This window comes from Pholis gunnellus (assembly GCF_910591455.1).
Source record: "Pholis gunnellus genome assembly, chromosome: 20".
NCBI lineage: Eukaryota > Metazoa > Chordata > Actinopteri > Perciformes > Pholidae > Pholis > Pholis gunnellus.
Genome location: NC_136547.1, coordinates 14,823,681 through 14,850,924, shown reverse-complemented (window position 1 = coordinate 14,850,924; position 27,244 = coordinate 14,823,681). Strand labels below are relative to the sequence as shown.

At 40.4% G+C, this 27,244-nt stretch overlaps 2 protein-coding genes across 2 annotated transcripts in view; one reads left to right on the top strand and one right to left on the bottom strand.

Moving 5' to 3' along the window:
- cntnap2a (contactin associated protein 2a) overlaps window positions 1-27,244 on the top strand; it is a gene marked incomplete at its 5' end in the record, with an annotated part of 287,105 nt that overhangs the window by 160,149 nt on the left and 99,712 nt on the right. Inside the window, 2 exons of the mRNA XM_079181068.1 lie at window positions 16,412-16,561; window positions 25,181-25,343. Of these exons, the coding sequence (XP_079037194.1) occupies window positions 16,412-16,561; window positions 25,181-25,343 (313 nt within the window). The remainder of the gene's footprint in view (window positions 1-16,411; window positions 16,562-25,180; window positions 25,344-27,244) is intronic.
- Window positions 7,495-13,185, bottom strand: LOC306711978 (uncharacterized protein). The gene is made up of 13 exons (XM_079181069.1): window positions 13,004-13,185; window positions 12,205-12,330; window positions 12,012-12,119; window positions 11,627-11,752; window positions 11,434-11,541; window positions 9,676-9,801; window positions 9,483-9,590; window positions 9,099-9,224; window positions 8,906-9,013; window positions 8,522-8,647; window positions 8,329-8,436; window positions 8,016-8,144; window positions 7,495-7,935 (listed from the first exon to the last, which is right to left on the bottom strand). Exons 1-13 carry the CDS (start codon window positions 13,095-13,097, stop codon window positions 7,658-7,660), a joined length of 1,671 nt encoding a protein of 556 aa, XP_079037195.1. The 5' UTR covers window positions 13,098-13,185; the 3' UTR covers window positions 7,495-7,657.

Sequence of the window (27,244 nt, the reverse complement as noted above, 5' to 3'; positions counted from 1 at the left end):
CTGAGAGCCTAATTTAGAGACAAACATTTAACAAGCCAATATATTTGTTTTTCTCAGAAGTTGGCAGATCAAAATAAGGCGAAATGCTAATTAATGTTAGGCACTTCACACAGGTGACTCTATTAGGATGCTCATCTCTGTTTTTGCTCTTGGGGTGTCAGCAATGCTCGACAACTGTGCGCGAACACATCATCCAGTAGAATATATCCTGGCTCATAGATGTGTTTGCTCTGGAATCTATTTTTGTTTGTGGTGGCATGTCATGGGTATGTATCGTAAGAGGTTGATATTTAGGTCTGGACCAAAGCGATAATTCATCAACCTCATAATACTTGACTGTATTATGAGCATTAGCCTTAGTTTTCTGCAAAACCCAAGGAAATCTGCAGGTGCAGTATAAAAAGGGAGGGTGGATGAAGGATGGGAGGTGGTGAATAAAAGCTTAATGTCTCTGATGTTTTAAAAATCACCTGAATATCTCTTCATATCCTCATTCTGTCCACAGTGGGTCCCAAATCATAAAAGTTAATTTTTTACCCTGATTGGAGATGGAGCAGCCGGTACAGTAGATCTCAGAGCTACTATGCATACACACGCGCGCATAATGTGTGCGTGAGTCCATGGATGTGTGGTTTTGTGTGTGTGTGTGTGTGTGTGTGTGAGAGAGAGAGAGAGAGAGAGAGAGAGAGCCCCAAGGCTGTTTGTGACGTGCGGAAACACGCTCCTCTCTACTGTGAGAAGACCTCTATCATTTCATCCCCTTCCTACTCTGAAGCAGAGAGACAGAAGATGAAACTAAAGGGAGGATTGGGCCTTTGAGAGAACATTCTAGATTAGACTGTGGGTGTCTCCTTAACGGTTTGTGTGTGTGCTGCATGTGCTTTAATAGAGAGAGTACTTAGTTGAAATTCCTGCTGGGGCTGTGATCTAATTTTCCCATCACTTTGCTTTTACTTAGCCATTAACTCTCTTCTCTTCACTTATGTTCGCATCACTGATGTGTTAGAATATACAACAGCTTCGTTAGAGTGGGGCTGGAAAACGTTGCCTTGATGGCCATTCAATGGGGACTTAAGCATGTTTTCATGTGCAAAAACATGTTTTCCACATGTACTCCCATGAAATTACCAATTAAACCAAAGCCAATGAAAAATGCTGCTTCTGTACCTGATACCGATATCTGGTGAGTGCTGGTATTTTCCTTTGTGTTCAGAAGATGCTATCCTCTGATCGCTCTCTTGATTGCCTATCAAATAATTGATGTGGTTGGGGATTGACATGAAGCAAATTTAGAAAATCTTGTTCCCAAAAGAAAATATTATTCTTATTCCCAACTCCTCCACATTGTAATGCTGTCATCATTTAGTCCAGAAGCAAAATAGTAGCAATATGTCCATTGCTTTGTTAATTTCCTTTTTTTTATAAATTTCTCTCTCTATATATATATACCTTGTTCTGTATCATTTGCATGTTATTGTCACAAACATTCTTTGTATACTGATGGGGAAATTCACAAAAAGCTTGCTGGAGGCTTTTTCGGCTGCTAAACTTGCACAAATAGGACAAAAAGAAGCTGTGTAACTCTCAAAGCACCCACAGAGGGTGAAAATAACGCCTAACTGGACATATCTGAATTAGGTAAGGGCTGCACGGCGGTTTAATGGCTAGCACTGTGGCCTCACAGCAAGAGGAGGCTCAATTCCGGGCTCGACTGTGTGTTGTATTTCGGCTATAAGAGGTGTCACGCCCAGACATTCCAATGATCAAGGCAGCAGTGATTGCATCCAGGCGAAGGCATCGTCAAGCTCCGCTCAAACTCATTTATTTGGGGATTCAGTCACAGGATGCAGTGATGTGTCATGAAAAAAAGAAATGAATAAAGTTCCTCTATATGTCATTTTAAAAAATACATGAGAAAAATAGGACAGCGCACATACCGGTTGCACAATTCATGGTTATATCAGCTGCCCGATTCTTTTTTTTATTTATTTCCCACTCTGTATTATGTCTGTCCCTTCTCTAAAAGTATTAAAAAAGAGGTATATGCTCTGGAGGAAAAACGTTCATCTGCTTTGCTCTCGATCTGTTTTGCATGTTTTCCATTAATTCTTTTCTTCATTATTTGTGTTAATCGGCCTCTTTGATACCACCAGGGAAATGTGTCAGAGGCAAGGCTCATTGTAAAATAAGACAAAGGAACAGGCAGCACAAACTGTTTGATTCAGCCACCTCTAAAGCAGAAATATGTTTGTGTTCTTTCATGGGTGCGTTCACACACATCAAGTCTAGCTAGAAGTAATAACATCAGTTTCCTTTTAAAATGCAAAATGATCAGTCACACACACACAAAGTTACTTGCACAGTCTGGATAGGAAGCCTCATGGCATTACAATAATAGAAAGGCCAGAGGCAGAGATTTGTGGGGAAAAGATACTACATCCACCCCCAATTATAATGTTATATTGTTTCATTTCCTCCCGAGTGTGTGTCCCCGTGCCTGTGTGCATTTGTGTTTTTGTGTGTAGGCACAGCTTAATATGTTGTATTCTCAGGCTTTGTGTGGTTGACATATTACCATCCGTTAAGATGTGCAAAGCTCTTCAAACTACCTTGAAGGAATGAATATTTAGGAGTGGAGGAGATGGGAGCGAGGATAAATTAATGAATGACAGAAGGCACTATGGATTTAATTTTTTTTAACGCAGACACATGAATTAATTCATTTAGACCATACATACAAGATCAATTTGTAATAGAAACAGTTGGAAGGTGGAGGAGAGTACAATTATGGAAAGAGATGAGTAGAAACGAGGAGCAGTAAGGATGAATGAAGGTGGGAAGAGATAGGAAAGTAAGCACAAAGTTGAGCAGAGCGGTAATGTTTCAGAAATGATATCCACGCTGGACAGTCTAACAAGGATTTCTTGCATTATGTGGTGTTCAACATGCCACCTGTTGGCAGGGAGATGAAACAAAACACAAAAACATTCTGTAGCAGCCATAAATACTGTTTCTTCTCAATGTGTAATGTAATGATATGACAATTGTTGCATATTACATTCTGATATCTCTGTAACTCACCTGGCCACCTCCTATATACTATAGTAACTTCCACTGTTTATTCTCAATGTATCAGGTAATCTCATAATTAATTGAACCGATCTAATGAGTAGTTTATGAGGTAGTGACCACATTTGCTTTTGTTAAGATCCCGTAAATCCTTTCTTTGGTTTTACAGTTCTCAGTTAATAGACATTTAAAAAGCTACAGTAGCATAGATTTTTTTTTTTTACTATTTGTAAAAAGAGCATTGTTCCACTGAAATACTATAATAATTGACCGGGATACACACAACAATATTATTCTGTTCTTATTCCTACAAAGTGCATCCCTGCAAGCCTTTGTGCAGTTTGCAATTTCCTCACTCACTTTAGTATTACAGCAACAACAATGAACTCAATTTGACCCTCCCTCAAAGTTTTTACCTCCCTCTTTCTCACCTTTGCCCTCTATTCTTGATGCTATCATGTCATCCTGAATTATTATGTCTTGCTTCATACAGGAAAAAAAATTGTAAATATTTAGCTTTCTTCAGCTCTCCCTCACTCTCAACGTTGGATCAGCCTGATGCTACTGCCTGAGCATTGATCCCTTGTGGCAAATATGAGCTAAAATCAATAGAAACTAGTGCATTGCCCATTCCAAACAGGGCTGTTCGGAACGAGCCGATTTCTTGGCCTCTGGTGTTACTGCTCGCACTTTTCTTCAGAACCGCTCATCCAAATAATTTAACACTCCAAACTGTGCTTCCTTGGGTCCTGAGCAAAACACCTGCAATGACATAGGTCTTGGTTACACTTGTCTTTTCAATGTGACTTTTGCCGTACAACGCTTTGGCTGTCAAGTCTGTGTGCTCAGAGATCAGTTCTTGCTGGCAGTGTGATCCCATCAGCCAGAACACATGCCGAAGTGGCCTGGCTCGCCTTGAGTTGAGATTTAAATGAGGTGTGGACAGCATGTGAGCACAGTCCTACAGATTTGACAGCATGCGGGACGAAAGAGGGAAAATCGGGGCCCGAGCACAGCTGAGACGCTGTCTGAGCATCTAACTGAGTCTTAAGTTACTGCTGATAAAACCACATTTCCTTTTGCTGCTTCAAAATGAAAGCTTTTAAAAAACAAAATAAGGGAGGGCTTGTACTGTGAATAATTTAGAGGAAATCAAATGTGTTTATGAAAGAATTAGCGGAGCTTTGTTAGCAGCTAGTACTTAATAAAACTGTTCTACTAATACTGCAGGAAGGAGGACCAAGCAGCAGAAAGAATGGGGAAATTGTATTGCGAAGAATTTATAGGAAATTAAATGTGTATATCACCAAATTAGCAGAGCTCTGTCAGTAACTTTTTGTCAATACAATATGTGTACTAATACTGCAGGAAGGAAGAGTAAGCAGGGAGGGGGTTGTTCTTTCATGTTCTAGGCTTTCTAACTTCGTAATACCACTGATCCTCGCTTGGCCCTCACACACTGTATTATAGGTGAATATTAAGCAATGAGCTTAATGTCCATGACTTTAGGACTATTAGAAACTATGAGTGACATATAGCTGTAAATGGGAAAAATAATCTAGACCCAGGCAATGGCTTGGTTTCAATTACTTTGTTTAACAACTGTAGTCAGGGTTTCCAGGTCTGTGTGGGGGAAAAAACAGCCCAATGGCCAATCGAAACCAGCCCAAAACCAGTCCAACGGCCAAAAACAAACAGCCCAGTACCAGAACTCAAAATACACCGATGCCAAGCCATTTACTGCTTTCAAAGTCCGTCAGCATTGCTATCATTGCCAAATGTATTGTATTTGCAACAAAGTAACACCATAAAACACTAACAGTTTCCCCGAAACAGTTCTTTGACCTAGTTATTAATATGTAATTAGCTACAGTATATTATCGTAAATAAAATATAGCTCTGTGGACGACACACAAACTAACCTGTTGCTTTGTCTCTCACATTCTCTTCATTCTTCCCTCTTCCTTCCTGCCAGGACAACATGAATATAGTGTCTTTGATTCTTATGTATTTACTGTAGTCTTTAGCTCTGTTTTTACTTTCTCATTCTTTTGTAATTTATTTTCGTATTTAGCTCACCGGGGCGTCATGTGGCAGCTGGTCCACCCGCCCTGTGTGTGTGTGTGTGTGTGTGTGTGTGTGTGTGTGTGTGTGTGTGTGTGTGTGTGTGTGTGTGTGTGTGTGTGTGTGTGTGTGTGTGTGTCAGAGAGAGATAGTGTGTAGGTGTGTCTGTGTTTAATATGTTATTTGGCACTATAAGAAGCCCTGGTTAAGTGTCCCCTTTCAGAATTTTAGAGTTGATAAAGACTTACAATTTAAGTCATTCAATAAGTAAGACATAATGCCAGAGGAGGTGTCCATTTTCAGGAGTTAATGCTCGACGCTCAGCTCATAGAACCCTTCAGCTCAGCTACGAGCCAGAAAGCTAACATTATGCTGCAAGATTCAGTATCAACCACATTGTGTACGTTGGTAAACTGTAAATATAATTTGACAGAATGTTTTAACAGCAAGGCTAGCTATAGCTATCAAGCCATTTTATTGTCCCCACATCAATATCAATATTTTCTGGAACAAATGTGTACTGTCGGCCGCAGCCTGAGGTACCGAGTTGAATAGCGAATGGGATGTGAGAGACAATAATTATATGTATATCAGTAAGTTCAGAGGGTGTTATAGTTGCCACCCTGTGGCGTTCAGAGGATGAGGCACTTAAGGATTACACTCATTGTTGTAAATAAGATATGTAATTATTGTTTGTTTATTTTTTTCATTTAATGTAGCCAACACATTCATTTAGAATGGCTTACAGACTGTATAACTGGAACTATTTAGTTGGTGTCTATTATCAGGAAATAATGGACACACTACAGCTAATCAGATTCGAGGATTCACCCAGATCATGGTCTAAAACATGTTAAATGAAAAGCATAATGACTGACTATGACATAGCCGTCTTTTAAAGTGACAGAAAGACTGTGTAAAACCAGCTCTATCATTAGATCTATCTCTTTTTCTTTTTTTTTTTTAACCTGTGTTCTTACATCAGCCACTTTGTCTCTCTGGCATTGAAGCTGAGGCTTGGTGACAGTCAGCTCCACCCTCTGTTCTATTACCATGTTTCTCAACTCCTTCGGCTCAGCCGAGATGTCAGGGACGGTGGTGCCGGCCTGCCCACTTGTCTGTTTGTGTATTCACTCAAACACTTCATGCTTTACTAGACTTTCCTACCTAGACATGTGTCTTTGTCTGCCGCAATGACATCAGTGAATGTAATAGTGTGATTAATGCAAAACTTCTGATGCTCAAGTTATTCTCTAAAAGACCCAATCTGTGTACTGCTCTGATAACAGTCTACAGGGCAGCAGATACTGTTGGTGTATCAGTCAAACTGGTCAGTAAGGTCAAACACTGTTACAATTTTGGATTTTCACTCTGTTGGTGACCTTTGGACTTCGCTGTGTGAAGAAGTCTGTAAGTGTTGAAGTCATATCTGTTGTTACCATGGTAGCAGGTGCAATGTACACCACGTGTCAATACTGTGCGTTTGCATGTGTGCAGTACACAGACATTATTTCTCATTCACATGTAGGCCGTGATAAGTTGCAGTTAAATCTGTTGCCTTTATCATTACATACAGTTTCATTAATACAGGTTGAGGAAAATATTGACTTTACTTAGTTGTTAATATTTAACATCTGTAATGCATAGATAATACAACATACCATTGTGTTATACATATTTGAACTCCCCATTGTTCCTGCAGCTCACAGGACCATCACCGACTAAGAATTCTAGACTCTTTCCTTTGGATTTATACCACTAAACTTGGCCTGTGACTATACACAATTATTGTACCTGCACCTCTTTCTATTGTAGAAAGAGGTGCTTTTTAAGAGAGAAACAGTCTTACGTTTAGTTTTTTTAAACCATGCTATCAATAAAAGTTATTCCCATAAATCCTCCTATGGCTTGAGTTGACAAAGGCAGCAGCATTACTGGGTAAAGCATGCAAATACTGTAAATACTGTATTTGTGACATTCTTATGCATGGCAGTTTTACATAGAGTAGAGCCAAGTCTGAGAGGCTGTGAAGCGTCACGTGCTGACGGAGTCTCTGGGGCTTTGAAGTCCCAAAATCTAATTTACAAGGCAAACAATAAGTGAACTTGGATGTTGTGATAATGTTATTGTGAATTTGATGGTGATTTTGCATTTTTAATCGAATAAACACTCATTTAATTCTGTCTTGAATACACCAGTGAGTAGTTCAGTGTGCCGCATTGACTGCTGCAAAATTTGCAAGGAAAACCAGTTCAGCGTAAGTTCTTCAACTTTCTCTTGTTTTTTTTTTATTTTAAATTACAGTACATTATTTACATCATGTGATCATGCACATTAGTTTACAGTTTTTGTTAAGTGATTTTATAATACAAGAGTCAACTTCTGTCTCCGTTGTCTGTAAATGACTTTATCAAATTAAGGTACCAAGGACAATATTCACAAAGTATGAAGGACATGTAGTGTAAAGACAACTGGAAAGTGCAAATCCTAAAGGCCTTGGTGAAGATCAAATTATATCTGAAAGTCAGAGAGGGAACAGCAGAAAACCACTGAAGGTGTTCCAGGTCATAGAATCATCGAAAAGCCCACAGTTTTTTTGGAGACACATATAGACCACACTTCCCTGTTCCAGCTGTAAAATGATTGCATTTGCAATGGTGGTATGACCATTAGCTATCTCTGAATTATGCAAAATGATCTGACTATTGTGGTATAAATTCACTGCCATCCACTCTCCTTTCTTGTTGTTGAAGGCAGTGCATCTGAAATAGTAGACTCCCTTGACAGGTGCTGTGAAGATGCCTGCAACAGTAGAGAATCAAGAGAGGTCAGCTTTGTCTTTCTCTCAAAGGCTTTATTAAGAAGCTTGCGGTAATGCATACCTGTAGTTGAGTTGTAAGCCCCGCCAATATTTGTGAAGACTCTACCGTAGATGAGTTGAGTTTCAGTAGTGAATGGTCCAATCTGTCCTGAACTGCTCAAGCCAGCAGAGAAAGCCAGCTTCGGAGCACCTGTAAACACAGGATGGAAGCATTTAACTAAGGGACAGTAATTTGATGCCATAACATAAACGATTGGTTAGTTTCAAGGGAAAGCCAAACAAGTTTAAATGTAGTCTGTTTCTTATCAAAATATCTGCAATTGTCCTTTCCATCTCATCCAATTTTTTCCTGATGACTTGTGGTTCAGTCTTACAAATATTCAGTTGTTCCCAGAGAGCATTCACCACCTTCTTCTGGTTCTGCGCCGCCCTCTCACAGGTTGCCATTCTGGAAGCCAGGGCTCCCATTACTGCTGATTGACCTAGAAGCACGGAAGCCAAAAATGTGTCACTGCTCTTTCAAGATTTTCTAGAATCACCAAGTCTGCGATTTTGGTAATTGCCTACCAGAAATCAATCTCTCAGCCTCTTCCAGTTTTGCCTTCTGGAGCTGCAGTTCCGTCTTAGTCGCTTCCAGCTCCTCTGTAACCGCTGTCACATTGTTTTCAGTGGCTGACAGTCTGGAGTTCATCGCTGAAATACCATAGAGACTGAGAATGAAGATCTTTTAAGCAAGGCTGTTTTAAAGTACCATTTTATGACTTCTTCTTAAAAAGACATTTCTGGTTTGTCATCATCTACTGCCACTGATATAACATCATATTCCACGTACACCCAGTCCACGAAACCTTTATTGACTTTTGTGATTCCCTGGTGTCTGTCTGGTGTTGTAGGGTTTGTTTGTTTTTCTAGGAAAAGTGTAAGCAGTAAGTCCTAGAAATTCAGTCTTACAAATATTCAGCTGTTTTTTGAGAGCATTCACCGCCTTCTTCTGGTTCTGCGCCTCCCTCTCACAGGTTCCCATTCTATTAGCCAGGGCTCCCATTACTACTGATTGACCTAGAAGCACGGAAGCCAAAAATTTGTCACTGCTCTTTCAAGATTTTCTAGAATCACCAAGTCTGCGATTTTGGTAATTGCCTACCAGAAATCAATATCTCAGCCTCTTCCAGTTTTGCCTTCTGGAGCTGCAGTTCCGTCTTAGTCGCTTCCAGCGCCTCTGTAACCGCTGTCACATTGTTTTCAGTGGCTGACAGTCTGGAGTTCATCGCTGAAATACCATAGAGACTGAGAATGAAGATCTTTTAAGCAAGGCTGTTTTAAAGTAGCATTTTATGACTTCTTCTTAAAAAGACATTTCTGGTTTGTCATCATCTACTGCCACTGATATAACATCATAGTCCACGTACACCCAGTCCACGAAACCTTCATTGACTTTTGTGATTCCCTGGTGTCTGTCTGGTGTTGTAGGGTTTGTTTGTTTTTCTAGGAAAAGTGTAAGCAGTAAGTCCTAAAAATTCACTCTTACAAATATTCAGCTCTTCCCTGAGAGCATCCACCAACATCTTCTGGTTGTGCGCCTCCCCCTCACGGGTTGCCATTCTGGAAGCCAGGGCTCCCATTACTGCAAATTGACCTAGAAGCACGGAAGCCAATAATTTGTCACTGCTCTTTCAAGATTTTATAGAATCACCAAGTCTGCGATTTTGGTAATTGCCTACCAGAAATCAATCTCTCAGCCTCTTCCAGTTTTGCCTTCTGGAGCTGCAGTTCCGTCTTAGTCGCTTCCAGCTCCTCTGTAACCGCTGTCACATTGTTTTCAGTGGCTGACAGTCTGGAGTTCATCGCTGAAATAACATAGAGACTGAGGATTAAGTTATTTTAACCAAGGCTGTTTTAAAGTAGCATTTTATGACTTCTTCTTAAAAAGAAATTTCTGGTTTATCATCATCTACTGCCACTGATATAACATCATTTTCCACTTATACCCAGTCCACGAAACCTTTAAAAACTCTTTAATACCTAGCCCTATATTTAGGCCTCTGCTAAAAAATTGCATACCCATACTAAAGAGAGTGTACATCTCTAACTACAAGGTCTATTTGATTTTGATGTTATAATAATGGTAACACTTGTGAGATTTGATCAGATGTGTAAATATCAGTGTATATGTTACTGGTTTAGAGTAAATGAAGATTGAACACAGCTCAAATTGAAAAGTTTCAGGTTCGCCTGAAAGAAAAGCACTTTTATTGTTATGTTGTTCTTGAAATGAGGCCCTGGCTAGCCTAACAACTCTCCCAAATCATAGCACAACATGTCAGGAGTCTCTAAAAACAATGTGGCTTTGATAAAGTGAAGCAGGACAAAGTTAGAGAGGTTTTGGTACAGAGAGGTCAGGCGAGGTCAAGCTAAATTGTTATTTTGGAACCAGCTGTTCCATTGTACTTGTATATACTATATAACTATATATTTCACTTGTTTTATCACTAATAGTGTTCAATCTATCCAAATACAGCAGTTTGGCATCATTTTGAGAGGCAGAATCCTCTCTAAGGCTGTAAACCATGGATCCATTCTCGTCTGACTGCAGTTTGACTGTGTGTATGTGAGGCTCTGCCAGCCTACGATTGGTCCATTTTAGAAAATGACACCGCTTTTGACGTGTCAGAGTCTCAGGAATGCGGTAGTAGTAGCCTGTTGTTGATTGACAGAGTCTTCAGCCAATAAAATTCGAAAAAATGCCACGCAGCCCCGAGCGTAAAATTCCATTCGCCAAAAGTCTAAGACCTTACTCTGGGGTCCCACAAGTTAGTTTGACCCCCCATTCTACAGGAAACAGATGAGAAAGAAACAGGATATACGTGGCAACAGTGTTTAGCAGGCAAACGGGGAATTATGCCAGTCTTTTCATGATTCAGCGTAAAGGTGAGGAGCTTTTTTCGGTGAAGCGGTTTGTTGTTCTGGCGTTTGTTTGCTCACACCTCTGTACTGGTTTCACGGAGAGAAATTCTGAAGATATCTCTGGATTCTTTGTCGAATTCTTATGCTCTGCGATCTATTGGTGGTCCGTGTTAGCCGTTAGCTTTTTTTGGAATATCTAAGCGGAGTGCATAGGTTCGCCGACTCGTGGCGACAAATACGTGATATTGTGGAACATCTTCTAGTTGCTTGTATTAGTTGTGTATAATTGTGTTTGGAGTGTGTAAAAAATGACTTACATGGTAGTGTTGCCCAGATGTTGCTGTTTATTCTGGTATATAATATGTGTGCAGCATTCATTATAATTGTTTCTGAAAAGTGAATTCTACGACACTCTCTTTGCTAAACTGTCTTGCTGCAACCCCAAATGGTCCACGCTCGGTACGAAGAGTTAATGACTTTTGTGATTCCCTGGTGTCTGTGGTGTCTGGTGTTGTAGGGTTTGTTTGTTTTTCTAGGAAAGGTGTAAGCAGTAAGTCCTAAAAAGTCAGTCTTACAAATATTCAGCTCTTCCCTGAGAGCATCAACCAACATCTTCTGGTTCTGCGCCTCCTTCTCACTGGTTGCCATTCTGGAAGCCAGGGCTCCCATTACTGCTGATTGATCTAGAAGCACGGAAGCCAAAAATTTGTCACTGCTCTTTCAAGGTTTTCTAGAATCACCAAGTCTGCGATTTTGGTAATTACCTACCAGCAATAAGTCTCTCAGCCTCTTCCAGTTTTGTCTTCTGGAGCTGCTGTTCAGTCTTAGTCGCTTCCAGCTCCTCTGTAACCGCTGTCACATTGTTTTCAGTGGCTGACAGTATGGAGTTCATCGCTGAAATACCATAGAGACTGAGGATGAAGTTATTTTCAGCAAGGCTGTTTGAAAGTAGCATTTTATGACTTCTTCTTAAAAAGACATTTCTGGTTTGTCAGCGTCTACTGCCACTGATATAACATCATTTTCCACTTATACCCAGTCCACGAAACCTTTAATGACTTTTGTGATTCCATGGTATCTGTGGTTTCTGGTGTTGTAGGGTTTGTTTTTCTAGGAAAAGTGTGAGCAGTAAGTCCTAAAACGTCAGTCTTACAAATATTCAGCGCTTCCCTGAGAGCATCCACCAACATCTTCTGGTTCTGCGCCTCCTCCTCACGGGTTGCCATTCTGGAAGCCAGGGCTCCCATTACTGCTGATTGATCTAGAAGCACGGAAGCCAATAATTTGTCACTGCTCTTTCAAGGTTTTCTAGAATCACCAAGTCTGCGATTTTGGTAATTACCTACCAGAAATAAGACTCTCATCCTCTTCCAGTTTTGCCTTCTGGAGCTGCTGTTCAGTCTTAGCCGCTTCCAGCTCCTCTGTAACCGCTGTCACATTGTTTTCAGTGGCTGACAGTCTGGAGTTCATCTCTGAAATACCATAGAGACTGAGGATGAAGATCTTTTAAGCAAGGCTGTTTTAAAGTACCATTCCATGACTTGTTCTTAAAAATACATTCCTGGTTTATCATCATCTACTGCCACTGATATAACATCATTTTCCACTTATACCCAGTCCACGAAACCTTTATTGACTTTTCTGATTCCCTGGTGTCTGTCTGGTGTTGTAGGGTTTGTTTGTTTTTCTAGGAAGCGTGTAAGCAGTAAATTGCAACAGGCTTCACATTACAGATTAGGTAGACTATTAGCATGAGTCTGTTATGTTTAATCTCTGAAATATTTACTTTCAAATTTACATTAATTAATACATGAATGCTACTTTAAGCAGTGATTTTCTGTTTATTTACTAAAGTAATACCTAGATTACGGCGATAACAAGTGTCCATGTTGATTTTGAACATTATAAAACCAATAAGATCCTGAACAATTTAAATATATATAGAAGTTTCGAGTTAACTTTACATTTACATTGATTCACACAAGTAATGATTCAATTAACATTACCTGGATTTAGCCCAATCTAGAGTTTATTTTTTATACCATTTACTGACATTTCACTGACCAAATGATTTAGCAAGAAAAGAATACATTAATAATCATTGCACCCCCAACCTGAACATCACAGATGTTGTAAATATACTACCTGCGTTGTCTGCCTGTAGCTCAGCCACTCTGGTTCTGTGGGTATCCAGTGCAGCATTGGCAAGCGTCAGTTCCAGATTTTGGTTCACCACCATGAATCTCAGAGCTTTCAGCTCATCCCAGATATCCGAGATAGCCCAACTACTCGCTTGGTCTTGGTTAATGCCTTTAGTGTCTTGTTGAACTGATGTCCCAGACAGACAATACAGGAAAACCAGCAGCAGCGCACCCCTCATTCTAAACCTCCAGAAATACCACCAGCAAATTAAATGGAATCAGGTTTTTTTAGTCAACATGTACTCTATACAAATGTCTCCCAGTGATCACAGGCGCTGTGAGCAATAGCAGAAAAAAAAAACTCACATTAATTATCTTGTGCCAAGTTGGCAAAAGAAGGCCGTACCTGACCATATTTAGGAAGGTTGGCTGATGCAATGACCACAGCTGTTTGTACAAGAACCACTATGCCAACACAACAGAAAATGACATAGAAGGATAAAGCACCCACAAAGAATAATTTATGCAGTTGTGGTATTACACTGTGGCAGTTATTTTGGAAATAAGTAGTGCTTTTCTTATAAACATCATCACTTAACTTGTTTATGCAGAAGGTCAGCAGCTGCACATTTAAAATGTTTGTATTATCTGGATTAAAAGAAAAGCCATGATAAGGTTTCCATATTCAACCTGTTGAATAAATGCTTCTGCTGATATAAATAATAAACAACATTCTATAAGATGTTTTTAACAACAAAAAAGCCTTGGATGGAATGGTAAATAACAATGTTTTATATGACCTTAATAGTTGTTTTTCCTGAGAGGAAATTAAATTGCCAAAATGTCATGAAATCATCAGGGTCAGATGTTATTTTATAATTATAAAATGATATAATTACTGTTGGTCCACATTTCATTATGTATTATGTGATATAATTGTCAACCTTTCAGTTGTTTTAAAGGGTTATTTTTCAGTTGGGAAGACATACTTGCCACAGTTTAGTGTCTTTTTAGTATAGATGAGTGTAGATGTGAGACAACGCAAGTGAAATTATAGTGCAATATCCTCATTTATTTCTATCAAAACAAAAAACAGAGCAAAATGACCGGTCAGCCTTCCACTTTTTCATCAGGCCCGTGCATATGAATGACAACTCTCCAAAAAAAAGCCATGAAATTGTCTTATCTAGTAAAATCTGAGCAATGCTGTTCCTCCTTCCTCTAGTCTCCTTCATTATCTGTGCTCTTTTTATCTGTGGCAGACAGCCGGCATGTGTGTGATTTGAGCCTGTGTGTGTGGTGTGTGTGACAAAAAGAGAGAGAGCGCGTCACACGTGTGTGTGTGTGTGTGCGCACGCAAGATTTTTTTTCGCATCCGTGCTGCAGCGTGTGTGAAGATTCAATAACACTGCTATCACTGATAAGCTCATCATTCAAAGCTATTGCAGGTGATGTAAAACAGATGAGGGGACACAAGGTTACACAGTATCTATTTTCCATTACATTCAAGAGGTTATAGAGAGGGACGGGATGAAGCAAGGAGCTTGATAGTGATTACATCAAACCAATATACTGTCAGAAATGAGATTGCCTGTAAAGCAGCACATCAAGGTCTCTTTTTACCAGAACTGGCTTTTTTAGATGTCATTCAGACAAAGCTATCCTCTAATTTTCATGCCGATTTTACATTTCAGTTAATGACTTTCAAGCACAATAACAATGCAATGTTGTATCATTGTGTTTTATTCCCTGACAGAGCTAGTGGAAATGTTTTTGCATAATCACATTCATGTGTGTCCTGTTGTGTGTTGCATGTGTTTGTGCATGTTTAACCGGGATTGCCCTGAACAAGGCCACAGCCATCACACACCTCCACAGGTGGCCATCTTGGCACTTATTTTCTCAAACACTAACACCTGCACACAGTCACCCTGCTGATGGAGATTAATTAGTGCATCCTACTGACTCAAACGCCAAGTTGTCCATGTGCATTCAGGGAAGAAATAAACAATGTGAAAGTGTGCCTCATAGATGGTGAAGATAAATGCAGAAACTGCCACACAAGCAGCAAATGCACGAACAGAAACACACACACACACACACACACACACACACTCTCTTACACACAGGGGTCCAATGTGTTGCGCATGCAGCAAGCTATTGTACATGTGTATTGAAGTGCATGCAGAACCATGAGTAAATGGACTCTGCTGAAATCAATTTCCACGTGACCGTACCTTGAACTTTACTACACTGTGTCCTTACTATCGATGTATTACAGTCAGTGAAGCAGTGAGTGGAGCCAAATTGAAAAAGGCAGACAATGCAGCAGATGGCCACAAGAGGAGAGGAGCATGAAGATAGAAAGATTATAGGGAAAAGTGAAATGCAGAAACATAGGAAAGAAAATAGAGACAAACTAAGCAACGAAAGAAATAATCAGGGACAGAGAGGGGAGGATGAATAGAGATTGGTGTCAGTAAGAGGTGATGTATAGAGGACAGGGTGATGAGAGTGAGCTGGCTTCTCTCTCGGCTCCAGCAGTAATGTCCCTTTCCAAAACATCACTCATATTTAATGGAGCACAGCTACAAGGGAAGAGAGAGAAAAGGAGAGCACAAAACTCACATGCACGAACACGCACAAACTACTCTGACAAAGGCAGACAACGCAACACAATACAGACTTCAACACACTTGCACAGAGTGCAGAAAGCTTACATGCGCAGATCGAGAACACACGCATACGCTGTGGTACTCAGACGCAAACAGGGTTCTCTGAGAGTTAATGGAGTTGAGACACAAGGGCCTTGAGACTGGAAGCTGCACTCAGCTTGGAGAGGGGTAGAGAGAAAGAAGGAGTGAGAGAACAAAAGAGAAGCGACGAAGAATCTGGGAGCTTTGGCCTTCATATGAGAATACGTGTAAAAGTGAAGAAACAATGTGGTTGAGGCAGGAACATGATCCTCAGCTGAGCATGTCTTAACTGTGTCTCAAAACACATTCGCCAGTCTGCTGAGATGAACGGAAAAAGCACAGGGGCGCAATTATTGTGGACAAAAACTGTTTTATGACAAAGTAAAATGTAAACGGAGAGCGATAGCGACACATCACAGCCAGAAATTGTATTTCCTTATTTCACCACCCACATACCCATGATGAGTCACCCAGTAGTCTTTACCTTAAATCCTATTCACGTCCTTGACATTATCCTTATAAAAAACGTGTATATATATAAAAAGTCTGCATCTTTATCAGACTTGGATCGGGATTTATTCTTTCTTTTTTTTTTGCAGGAGTCTTATTGGAAATTCTTCTGTTCCAAGAAGTCAGTCAGCAAAAACTAACTTGTGCAAAGAAACTTTAGCAGAGTGCGTTTTCTGACGTCAAAGTGGATCTCTGTCCCCCTCCAGGTTCAGGCCTTAACGACGGCCAATGGCACGCAATACGTTTGGTCGCCAAGGAGAACTTTGCCATGTTGACAGTCGATGGCGAGGAGGCATCTGCTGTGCGCTCCACCTCACCTCTCACCATCACCACAGGAGGAACCTACCACTTGGGAGGTAAGACTCACCCCAAGAACATTGCCACAGATTTGACAAAAACATTGCAATTCTCACTTTCACCTCCACTCATTGTTATCCCATCACATTCCTCTCCAGTGCCCATCTGGGAGGCATCAGAGTATAAGATGTTCATGCTTTACGGAGGTAAAAGATGGTCTAGAAATGGGGCAGTGTCAGAAAATAGCATCCAATTTCACACATCTCAATGTTTTTTCATAAATTCTACGAAATATTGTCATATATCTTCAGTTTTTAGTTGCTGTGTTGTCTTAAAAGTGTAATATAACTTTTTCTGGTTCATTTTCTTAGCCTCCTATTGTTTGCTTGATCAAGCCCGGGACACAGATACATGCTATTTAATCTGCCTTTACTTTGGAGTTCTTTATTTTTGTTAATTTGTATAGAATATGTTTGGAAATAAAAAAAATGTTGGTGTTAGTCAGCTATGAAACCAACCTGATATCACTCCCAACTCGTCAAATACGGACTCTTGGTCAGTGCCCCTCGGCTAATGATACCGATGCACAGAGGCACCCTTAAGCATCTGTATGAGAAGCGGCTGTCCGCTGGGTTGGGTGTGAGATGTGTTGGCAGGGCTCCGTGAAACTTATTAGATGGACCGTACCAACATAAGTCTTATTCGTCTGTGTGTTTGCAGGCTAAATATGTCTATAAATCATTTATCCCACTAGAAATCTATATCCCAGTGGCCAGAGTTCAGGAAGTTGCTCACTTAGCAAGAGCACAGACACAACTAGATCACCAGATATACACTACCAGTGGGAACACACACTAACACACACGAAGCAGCCACTATCTGTCTGAATTAGGAAGACGCCAGGTTAATGATGCCAGACACTGCTGTCCGTCTGTTGGAAGATGGCTTGTATCTAAGTGTGCACATGTGACTTTGTGTGTGTGTGTGTGTGTGTGTGTGTGTGTGTGTGTGTTGGCACCTGTATGAAATTACAGTAACTGAGAGAGATGGTCTGGGCTCTGATTGCTCCATCAGGCCTCTGTCCCTCTCTCTCCCTCTCTCTATCAGAGTATAATCTCCTCGATCAAGCAAGACTATTTCCCCGGGCCAGTCAATAAGGATCATAGCGCCACACATACACACATCCAGATTATTTTATTGTATGTTGTCCATCTTAATTAGCTCCTCTCTGCTGTTAAGTGAATCACCCTTAAGCCCATGATGAGTATTTTTTATTTCTAAAATCTAAGCTTCTGAGGCCTTGATATGCTAATTGCATTTCACTCAGGAAGCATCCAAAACTTGCTACATCTTTTACTTTTTTCTTACATTTTTTAATCCGAGGAGGATTATACAGTATAAACACTTTATCTTTTATTATCGCTTGTCTTTTTTTCACCCGCTATTTTTTGTCTTTTCTCCCGCCTCTCCTCTCTTCTTCCTTCTCACCCTCTAGCCTCCGTTTTGATCCAATTGGTGATTTATTGATTTTGGTAAGCTGAGTTGGGAATCAATAGTGGCTGAGAGAAGAGGATCTCTGTAATGTCTTTACCCCTTGAAGAGGGCAGAGGAGACAATCAGAGTGCGAGAAAGGAAGAGTGAAACTGAGGAGAAGACGGATAAAAGATGGGAGGAAAGTAGAGACAAATACTGAGATGAAGAGACTTTTTTTGGCAGAGAAATTTCTAGCAGTTTTTAAGCGAGTGCAAGACTCGAGAGAGAGAAAAGGGAAGTGAAAGCTATATCCTTCGGAGCTGAGAGGCTGAGAGGTATGGTGACATTGAAACATAAAATCCCAGAGGCAGTACATGCATGTCATCAGACACACATAACTCACATTCTGAGAAAAAAATCTAGCACCTGGCTTTGCATCCACACATATACTCACTCACACATGTATGCATTGTTACAAATCAGAGAAATACAGATATGTTCTTTCAGAAGTTTGTATCCCCCTACCAACGGGCACGACTGGGTTTTACTCGTTAGTTTTACATGACATAATGAATACTGAGAGAAGCAGGGAGTCTGGTGGTAAACACAAGTTTGAAGGCTGCAGGGGCTACAGAACTGCTGATTATTACTATGGCGAGGAGTACAAAGAGATATTTAGGCCACCGCTTCACAGGCTAGGGGAGAAGTTTTAGGGAGACATTCTTAGTTCACACTCGAAAGTTCTTTTTCATGTGAAAAGGTACGTGTACTGTTGCCGCTTGTTTTCAGCTCCGGGAGTTATTTTAGTTTGCTCTCAACTTTTTGACAATTGGGTTTGGTTTTACTTTAGATTTGTACAGCATACTGATCAGTCGTCCAATTGCGTGACCTGATTTTATTATGACTTGCCTCCCCATTATCACAGACTAACAATGAAGGCCTGAAGCCATCTGAATCCGTGTGTATGTCGGTTAGTGTGAGCGTGTATGTCTGTTAACTGTGTTGGTGTTTTTGACCACATGCCCTGAAACTCCTAAGCACTCATACGTAGAGGAACACACTTCATCTACAGTTCAGACAGAATATCTATAGCATTTATTCAAAACACCTCTTCACATTCAGGGGCTAATTTTCATCCCAGCACAGAGGTAGCCGAATAATATAGTTAGTGAACAAAAGACAGTTTAGCCTTTGACTTGCCCTCAATTAGTCTCTTAGATTGTTCAGCTTGATGAGTCAGAGAGGCCAAGCGCAATAAGCTGTACTAAAGCTCTCTAACCATATTCCATCAGCACTTTCTATGTGACTGTTCTTTCAGTGTGCCAGTCAGTATTCTGAACAATCCATATTATTTTATATACCGGATGAGGCTTCGTCTAGGCAGCCATCCGCTTCAAATCTCGTGGCTTCAAGGCACCAATCTGCTGTGTTATTCATTGGCAACAGTTGTTGATCAGTGATCACAGTTTTCATGAGCCTGTAGACAAAGTAATGATGAAACTACGTCTTAATCTGACTGTATTAAAATGACTTTGCTCTTCATACACTCATTGTGACAATAGGTTTTTGATAATTGTTTTTAGGTTGTTTTAAATTGTCCTCTCTCCATCTTGTAGTGGACATATTGTAGTGTTTGCTCTGCATGTAAAGTGATTTTGGGTTCAAAGTAGCCGTCCCATATATTACTCTTGAGTGAGAGCCACTGTAGAAACCTTGCTTGAATGCCAGAAGAAAGATGGTTTAATCCATTTATATATTCCTCATTTATAATGTTTTTTCTTTTTTTTTTTCCACTGCGGCTTAATGTTTATTAAGCATACCCAATTGGCACATTAAACCAAATTAGAACTTAATAATATTATATTGACGCTTGGCTGCCAAGCATATGCAGGGATATACATACATTATATATATACATACAAAGTCTGAAGCAGTGTTTTACTAGACATAGCAGAAAATACGACGATATTTCACAAAACACAACAGCATATCACAAAACAAAACAAAACTTCGAAAAACACAAGAACAATTAACGACACACATAAAACTCCAGAAAACACAATGATACTTCACAAAACGCAAGAACATTTGACAACACACAATTTTGGAGGCACTGCAATATTTTTTTGCCCCCCGGGTTTTGCAGCAAGTTCCTCCTTTCTGTGCAGTGAGCGTTGATATCGCATAATGTTATATAGATATTAAAACTCCAGATTTAAGGTGTTAGCCACAATTAAGTTTGTCGTAGACACTGATGTGCTAGGTATAAAACTCCAATCTATACTGTATTTACAATATGCTCTGTTCTGATTTTCAGTACAAAATGCTTTAATATCTTGATTGATTTTCATCAGTGTGCAGTGCAACACACTGTTGTGTGCTGTGTTTGGTCAATACATTCATGTACTCCACTCTATCCTTATCTCAGACAAAGACTTTGTAAGAAAAGTAGCGATTTTAAAAGTGATTTAGATTGAGAATCGTGCTTAAGTGATCATTAAAAAAAAAAAAACTGAGCTAACATAACCGAGCTGCTTAATGCTTTTAAATATCATTAATATTAATACCATCGAGGTGTGATGCAACGACAGGCACGCTGACATAAAAAAACATTTGCTAAATAAAGCTTTAATTAACTTAATAAATTGCCTTATTTCCATAAGTGGTTATGTTTAATGTATTTTGAGAACTATGATGGGACATTACACAGCTCAAATACCATTGCCAAAGAGTTGAAAGGCTAAATTATGCAGGCAATGCAGTTCCTTTCTTCACTTTGCTTCCTTATTTCTGTCAACGTGTTTAGTTTGTAACACTGTTTTGTATGTGCAATGTTCATGTCAATTAATACAACACTTTTTTTAGTAATTCCCTTATACAAGCTCTATTTTCAAAAGATGGAGCAACATTTCGCTGTGTCACATGTCACTGCTCTTGTTTTTCATATACTGAAAAGACACATTCCTTGAGAACAGTTTTCTTTGAGTTCAGTGGCATTAAAGTTACCAGCTAAAAGCGTTGCTTTGGATAGAATTGCCCTGCTTTTTTCTGATTCTGTGGCATTAAAATGCACGTGGCACTGCCTAACCCCAAGGTTACAGAGTTACAGGATATTATACTTTAGATGTCAGAGGAAGGAAAAGGCTTGGCTCTGATCCACTGTCATCGTATCTTCAACTATGCCCTCTTTCTTAATTCTCTACTTCTCCACTGTTTTCTTTTCTCCGCTTTCCCTCCCTCCCTCGTTTTCTTTAATTCTCTCCAATTTCTCAGTTCATCTTCTCTTTTTTCTTTTTTGGCCCTCATCCTCCTCTTTCCTCTCATCCCTCTTATCCTCTTTAACCGGGTCGGCCCCTTCCTATGCCTGCCCTCGTCTCCTCTCGTCTCCACCCTTCTATGCTTCAAGCGTCTGCTTTTAGAAGCAGCCTCCTGAACCCAAAGCCTATTTTACGGGGAGTAGTTTCTCACTCCTGACGCTGCGCTTAGAGAAATTAGTAAGCGACTGACACGAGACATCCGCAAATTGAATTTCTCAAGAGGGAAAGTGGACACTCACACAAACACACATATGAGTATACACACATAAGGCCATGCAGTCGCGCTCTTCTCTCCACAGGAACAGTGGACACATTGTAGTCAATTATGGGATGTTCCACCCTGGAGTATGCAGGTGTTTGATTATTTTGGCAAATGTCATGTTTTCCCTCACATTTATTTCATTTTCACAGCAGCCTATTTGCCAGTCTTAAACCTTTCCATTTCAGTCTACAGGGTACTATGATGAAAAACGTCTCTGACCTTTTGAAATAAAGCGTTATGATGCTTCTTACACTCAAGTTGGTTTATTTGGTCACTCTAGTATGTGGGGGGAAAAAAAGAGAGAATACTTTCCAACACTTGGAATGTGAATTAATACTCACAGTATATGTATTAGCAGTAATTGTGATACATACCAAACCTGCAGCTTCTCCATACTATCACCTGTTTCTCTTCATCTTAAAGTGTGTGATGACTCAGACATTAATCAAAGAGCATATAAAATAAGTCTGTGAATACCTTGTTGGGGCCATGTGCTTGACCATGTGCTCTGAGACAAAGGGATCTGGCCTTCCTAGTTTGCAGAGGCATCTGCAGCCTGATCTGATTGTCTCGCCTCTCCCCCACACATGCATGCACACATACACACAATCTCCCTCTTACCACAGCTTGTTGATTTTAGATAGCGTGCTCATGAATGTATAGTTTTGTTGTTAGTTTTAGATATTAGTTGACTAGATCATTATTATTAGAACTTAATAAACTCTGTTATCCTTTAAAGAGCAGCTATCTGTGATTACTTTGTGCATGTGTATTGTGATTATAGCTGGATATGTGGTCTGTGCTCGTACTCAAACCTTCACTGTTCACTCTGAATGTGTAATAGTACTTTGACTATTGACCTTGAGAGTGAATACTAATCATGAGACTTAGTTTATAGTTGGTTTTGTTCCCTAAGCCTAAACCTCCTTGTAAAGACAGAAGTCTATTTTGAAAAGATTACGCTTGTGACGGGCATATATTGACACAATATCACTGACATCATGTCCAAAACTAAGACGTGAGGGACACGTAAAAAATCATAAAAGCCTTCTACCACTGGCCAAGCGCTTGTATGTGACGCATTGGTGTGAGAATGTGTTGGTATGTGTTCATCGTTCACGTTTGTGAATATGCATAGTCTTGAGCACATCAACCATATCAGGTAGGCTACAGTTCGTTTGAAGGTGTGCTCCAAGGTTGTGCTTTTTTTTCTTTCTTTTTTACAGGCCGAGGATATAGCTCAGGGAGAAATAGCAGCAGGTGGTTAATAGATAAACACAGTTTTTCCTGGTGTGAATTTGGGAACTCTACATATTGTGTTTGGCAACACATTTTGTCCCCCCTGAATATGTTGTGGAATTGCAGCCTCAAAATATTTGTTCAATTTTTTCATGTAAGCATTTTGGCCGATTTCCAGCCTACCTCTTCTGAAAGCAGATATGTCCCCGAAATGTGTTTGGATGTGGTCTGTAGCCTGAGAGCCTGTTCTGTAGCCTGAGAGCCAGCTGTGCCAGTCAGGTGGTGATCAGGTAGTAGGGAGCTGGGGCTGGTCTCCTAGTGTGTATTGTAAGGGAAGCTCTTTGGGCGCAGCAGAGGGGCTGTGGTAATGCCAGCAACAATGCGGGGGATTATTGCTGCTGTTCCAGATCCAGAGGGGTTATGAGAAATAGAGCTTTTGTTTATGCAACAAATTAAAGTCACACAGCATCGTTGCTTTCAGGAAATCAAATGTGGTCAGACATGCTTAGCTTGGATTTGAGCTATGGGTGTGTGTGAATTGTTGGGGCATGTACAGATGTATGGCCACATCTACGCTTTGTTTGCCAAGTGTTTGTCTCCGTTTGTCTCCACATCATTAATCTTGGTCTGTTTCTTCCTCTTTGTTTGTTAATGCAGCTGCGATGTAGGATTTTGAATGATACAATGATACATTGCTGGTCGTGGCTTTAGAGCGACAACAAAGGGGAACTTTGACCAAAGTTAAAGCATGACTGCTGTCAGGATAAATATCCTCTTAGTCTTATTTAGCCAACTAATATGCAAATTAGTTTAGTGCAATGGCCAGATGAACATTTACAGTGTTGATCAAAGTGACACAAAAGCTCTCTCTCTCCTAGTAATATTCAGTTGTAATATATTTGAAGTTCTCTGTTTAAATGGGCAGTAGGTGGGCTTAATCAGGTGACACCCAACAAACAAGTAGGACGTTTTCTTATCTTATGGGTTAAATTACCCATCAGTGGTTTAGATAGAATAAAAGAGAAACCACCTCCTATAGCTTTCACGCCCTACATGTTGGCTGTCACGCCCGTACAACATACATCCATTCACCCATCCGTCGTTCCATGCATTGCTCCGTTTGTTCTGCCAAACTGTCAGAAGGCTGCATTTCCTTTGCATTCATATGCTATCCAGAGCACACAAAGTGCTGCCAGCCAGCCAGCTGCAGTCTGCTCTGTTTCCCATCTTCTCTCTTCCATCTTCTCTCTCCTTTCGCTGCCTGTCTGTCTCTCTCCCACTCCCCTGGAAAGACAGCAGGCAGGTGTGGCAGGAGAAGAGACAGATGGCAAGGATGACGGGACACACTTTTGGGCAAGGAAATGAAAATCAGAAAATGTGAAGAAAAGGATGAATCCAGCACAAACACACACGCGGGGACACAGATTTTACTTTTTCTGCTGCTTTGTTTGACGGCATAACAGCCAGCCGCATAAACAAAAATTAGTTTTGGTGCACACAAACGCACACAGTGCATATGCCCTCTATAATAAGCCTTTTTGATGCTTTGGCCTTGAGGCTAATAGGCATGCTGGAGGGTGTGACAGCTTATAACATCACGATGATGGAGATGTCATTGAGCCGCAGAGTTTTATGTGTGACCTGTGTGCTTGTGACAAAGATTGAATTCCAGGCTCTCATCTCCTATATATGACAGGGCATGTACACTGTCATAGCGCCTGTAAATGTGCACACTAAAAACAGATTGGTACATATAGAATACTCACACGCCTACCATATATTCATGGACTTTCATTTTTTCATTTTGATTCAATGATTTAGGAAGCACACCCTCACACACACACACATTTCTGTCCTAGCCTTGTCCTTGTTTCAGTCAAGGCCCAGTGCTACCTCTGGACGGGCCAATGACTCTTGTATCTCATAAAGGTGCTGTATATAGTAAAACCTATATGTCCTGTAGTCTATGGCGGCCTTAGCGCCGGCATTAAGGCTAATGGGCTTTGTGGATGAGCTCTAAAACCTGAGGACTGATGGAGGTTTGACACTTTAAAAATGACAATAACAGGACACTGACCAGGTCTGTTGTTCCTCGTCAAGGATGATATCATCGTTCAGTCTGATGTCTACTTCTACAGAAGGTCGTCTTTTCATGATGCGTTTTAAATCGTGGATCAAAATATTCAATTTTGTGTTGTTTATTGTCGTTCTACCACACTCTTTCACTCCGGTCTTCCAATGCAAGCTGCTGTGTATCCCTTTGTTTCTGTTCCCTCTCAAATTCTGTTGTGTAGTCAGTTTATTAATCTCCAACTCTCTGGAATTTGTAATAGTAAAAAATTCATGATAACATTTTTTGTGCTTTTGTTTGTTTTTGCTGGTTTTAGGGTATTTTCTCCAGACGCTGTTCCCACCTTCCCAGCGTACCTTCCAGGGCTGCATGCAAGCAATCTTGGTGGACGACCAACCAGCTGATTTGCATGCGGTGGAAAAAGGCACTATGGGAGCTTTTGAGAATGTCAGCCTAGACATGTGTGCAATCATAGACAGGTAAGAAGGATAATTCCTGCATGCACACACATCCATACAATCATTCATGAATGAAATGTTCAGCCAAATGCAAGGCACTAATACGTGTCATAAATCAAATGGTTTTGAATTGGGAGAGTCATAAAAACAGTCTCTGAATTATTATCTAGAGATGTATGACTCAGATATCTGGGTGTTGTTGTGAGTGCTGTACAAGACTGTACAGTGTTTTTGTGGCTGTGTTTTGTGTGCTTGTCATACTGATAAATGGATAGAATTGATGCCGTGGATTCCCAGGGTAAGGGGATGTGTGTAAACAGTAAAAAAAAAAAAAAAAAAAAGAGTAGGTTTCATCCTTGGAAAACACTGTATGATCTTAATCAAACATCAAACATGAGCCACTCATTTCTCAAGTATAACAGAGCTGGATATTCTGCACAGCACGTCCCAATGTTGGCTCACTGGAAGCATTCATTACAACTTGTTGACATTCCAATTTGTTTCCTTGTCATAGACAAGACAAACACACTGAGAAGCATTTTTCATAAGGAATCGTCCATGCCTTGGAGTGCTTCTTTCCACTGAATCTGATGCCAGTGTGCAAAACATTCAAACTTTGTGGACTGGTTTAATCTTCAGGGATTATGCCTTGTCCAGTAAAAGTTCAGTGGTTTTCAGTCATGCAATGGCCAAAAAGATTCCAGTGCATACTAGACACATGGAGCATGGATTGCAAGGTAGACGTGAGTAGGAAACTGCAATAACTAGTTGACCTTGCGCTGATTGGAACAGCATATCCTCTATCCCGAGTGATTTGTTTCCAGGTTAGGTTTGTCAATAACACTTACCCTCAACAATATCCTCAGCCAGAGAAGTAGACACCAACCACCACTGCTTGATTTAGATCCATTTTGTCGCTGAGATACTTCAATTTGGACCAAAGCTTGGGCCAGATCATTTTCTCAAAGTTCTCAGTCCATACCGAAATGGCAGAACAATTAAAAGTTTGATACCTTATTATTATTTTTTGTGTGGTTGAATTCACAATATAAATGTTTACATTGACTGCTTTGGTTGTCAGGTGACTTTGTCATCATAAAAAAGTGATTTGATCAAATAATCCTGCAATAACTGATCTTTTGGCCATTTAGGGGCAGCATAAACAAGTTGTGAACAGCTGACAAATTATGACATTTTAAAGATATGCCGGACTTGTTTGAGTACAGTTGCCTACTTTATACATCCAACAGCCATTAGCATTTATTTAGAGTTGTGTTTATGGCCAACTGACAACTGTATGTCCATATATTCACTCTGTATGAAATCTGTATTCACAAAGAGACATATGTGGCTCTTTGCCTGCAAAAATTCCCCACAATGTTCACCAACTAGTCACCTGCTTTGCCTGCCTGGTAGCATATAGTGGGTCTTTAGTAAAGATCTAGTAATATTTTGGGCACGCTTACATTTTGACGACGCCCTCTTTTCTGGATACGTTTTCATGCCTATGCCATTTGTTTTGCCTTGCAATGTGAAGTAGAAGGAAAATAGTATTATACCAGATTGTGGTGCATTAGCGCTGCTGATAGCTACCAGCAGCAGGCTGGCTCAGACTTTTCTGACTAACTCTTTTGAAAGTCCTAAGATGTCCACAACAGTTTCCTACCCTTGTCTTTCCCCATCTCAATTACTTCAAATGTTGTGTATCAGCCCTGCATTATTTGAGGCGGGCCCTGTCCTGCCGCGGAAGATGAATGGGTCCAGTGTTTCCATCTAACTAATCAGAATGTCTTTGAAGGCAGTTCAATGGCCCTGTCTGACCTCCTTTTGATCAATGCCGTTCCACTGTGGGATTCTGTTTAGGCTGAGACGGTGGAAGAAAACACAAATATCTCCACAGACACACAGTCATGCTGACACAC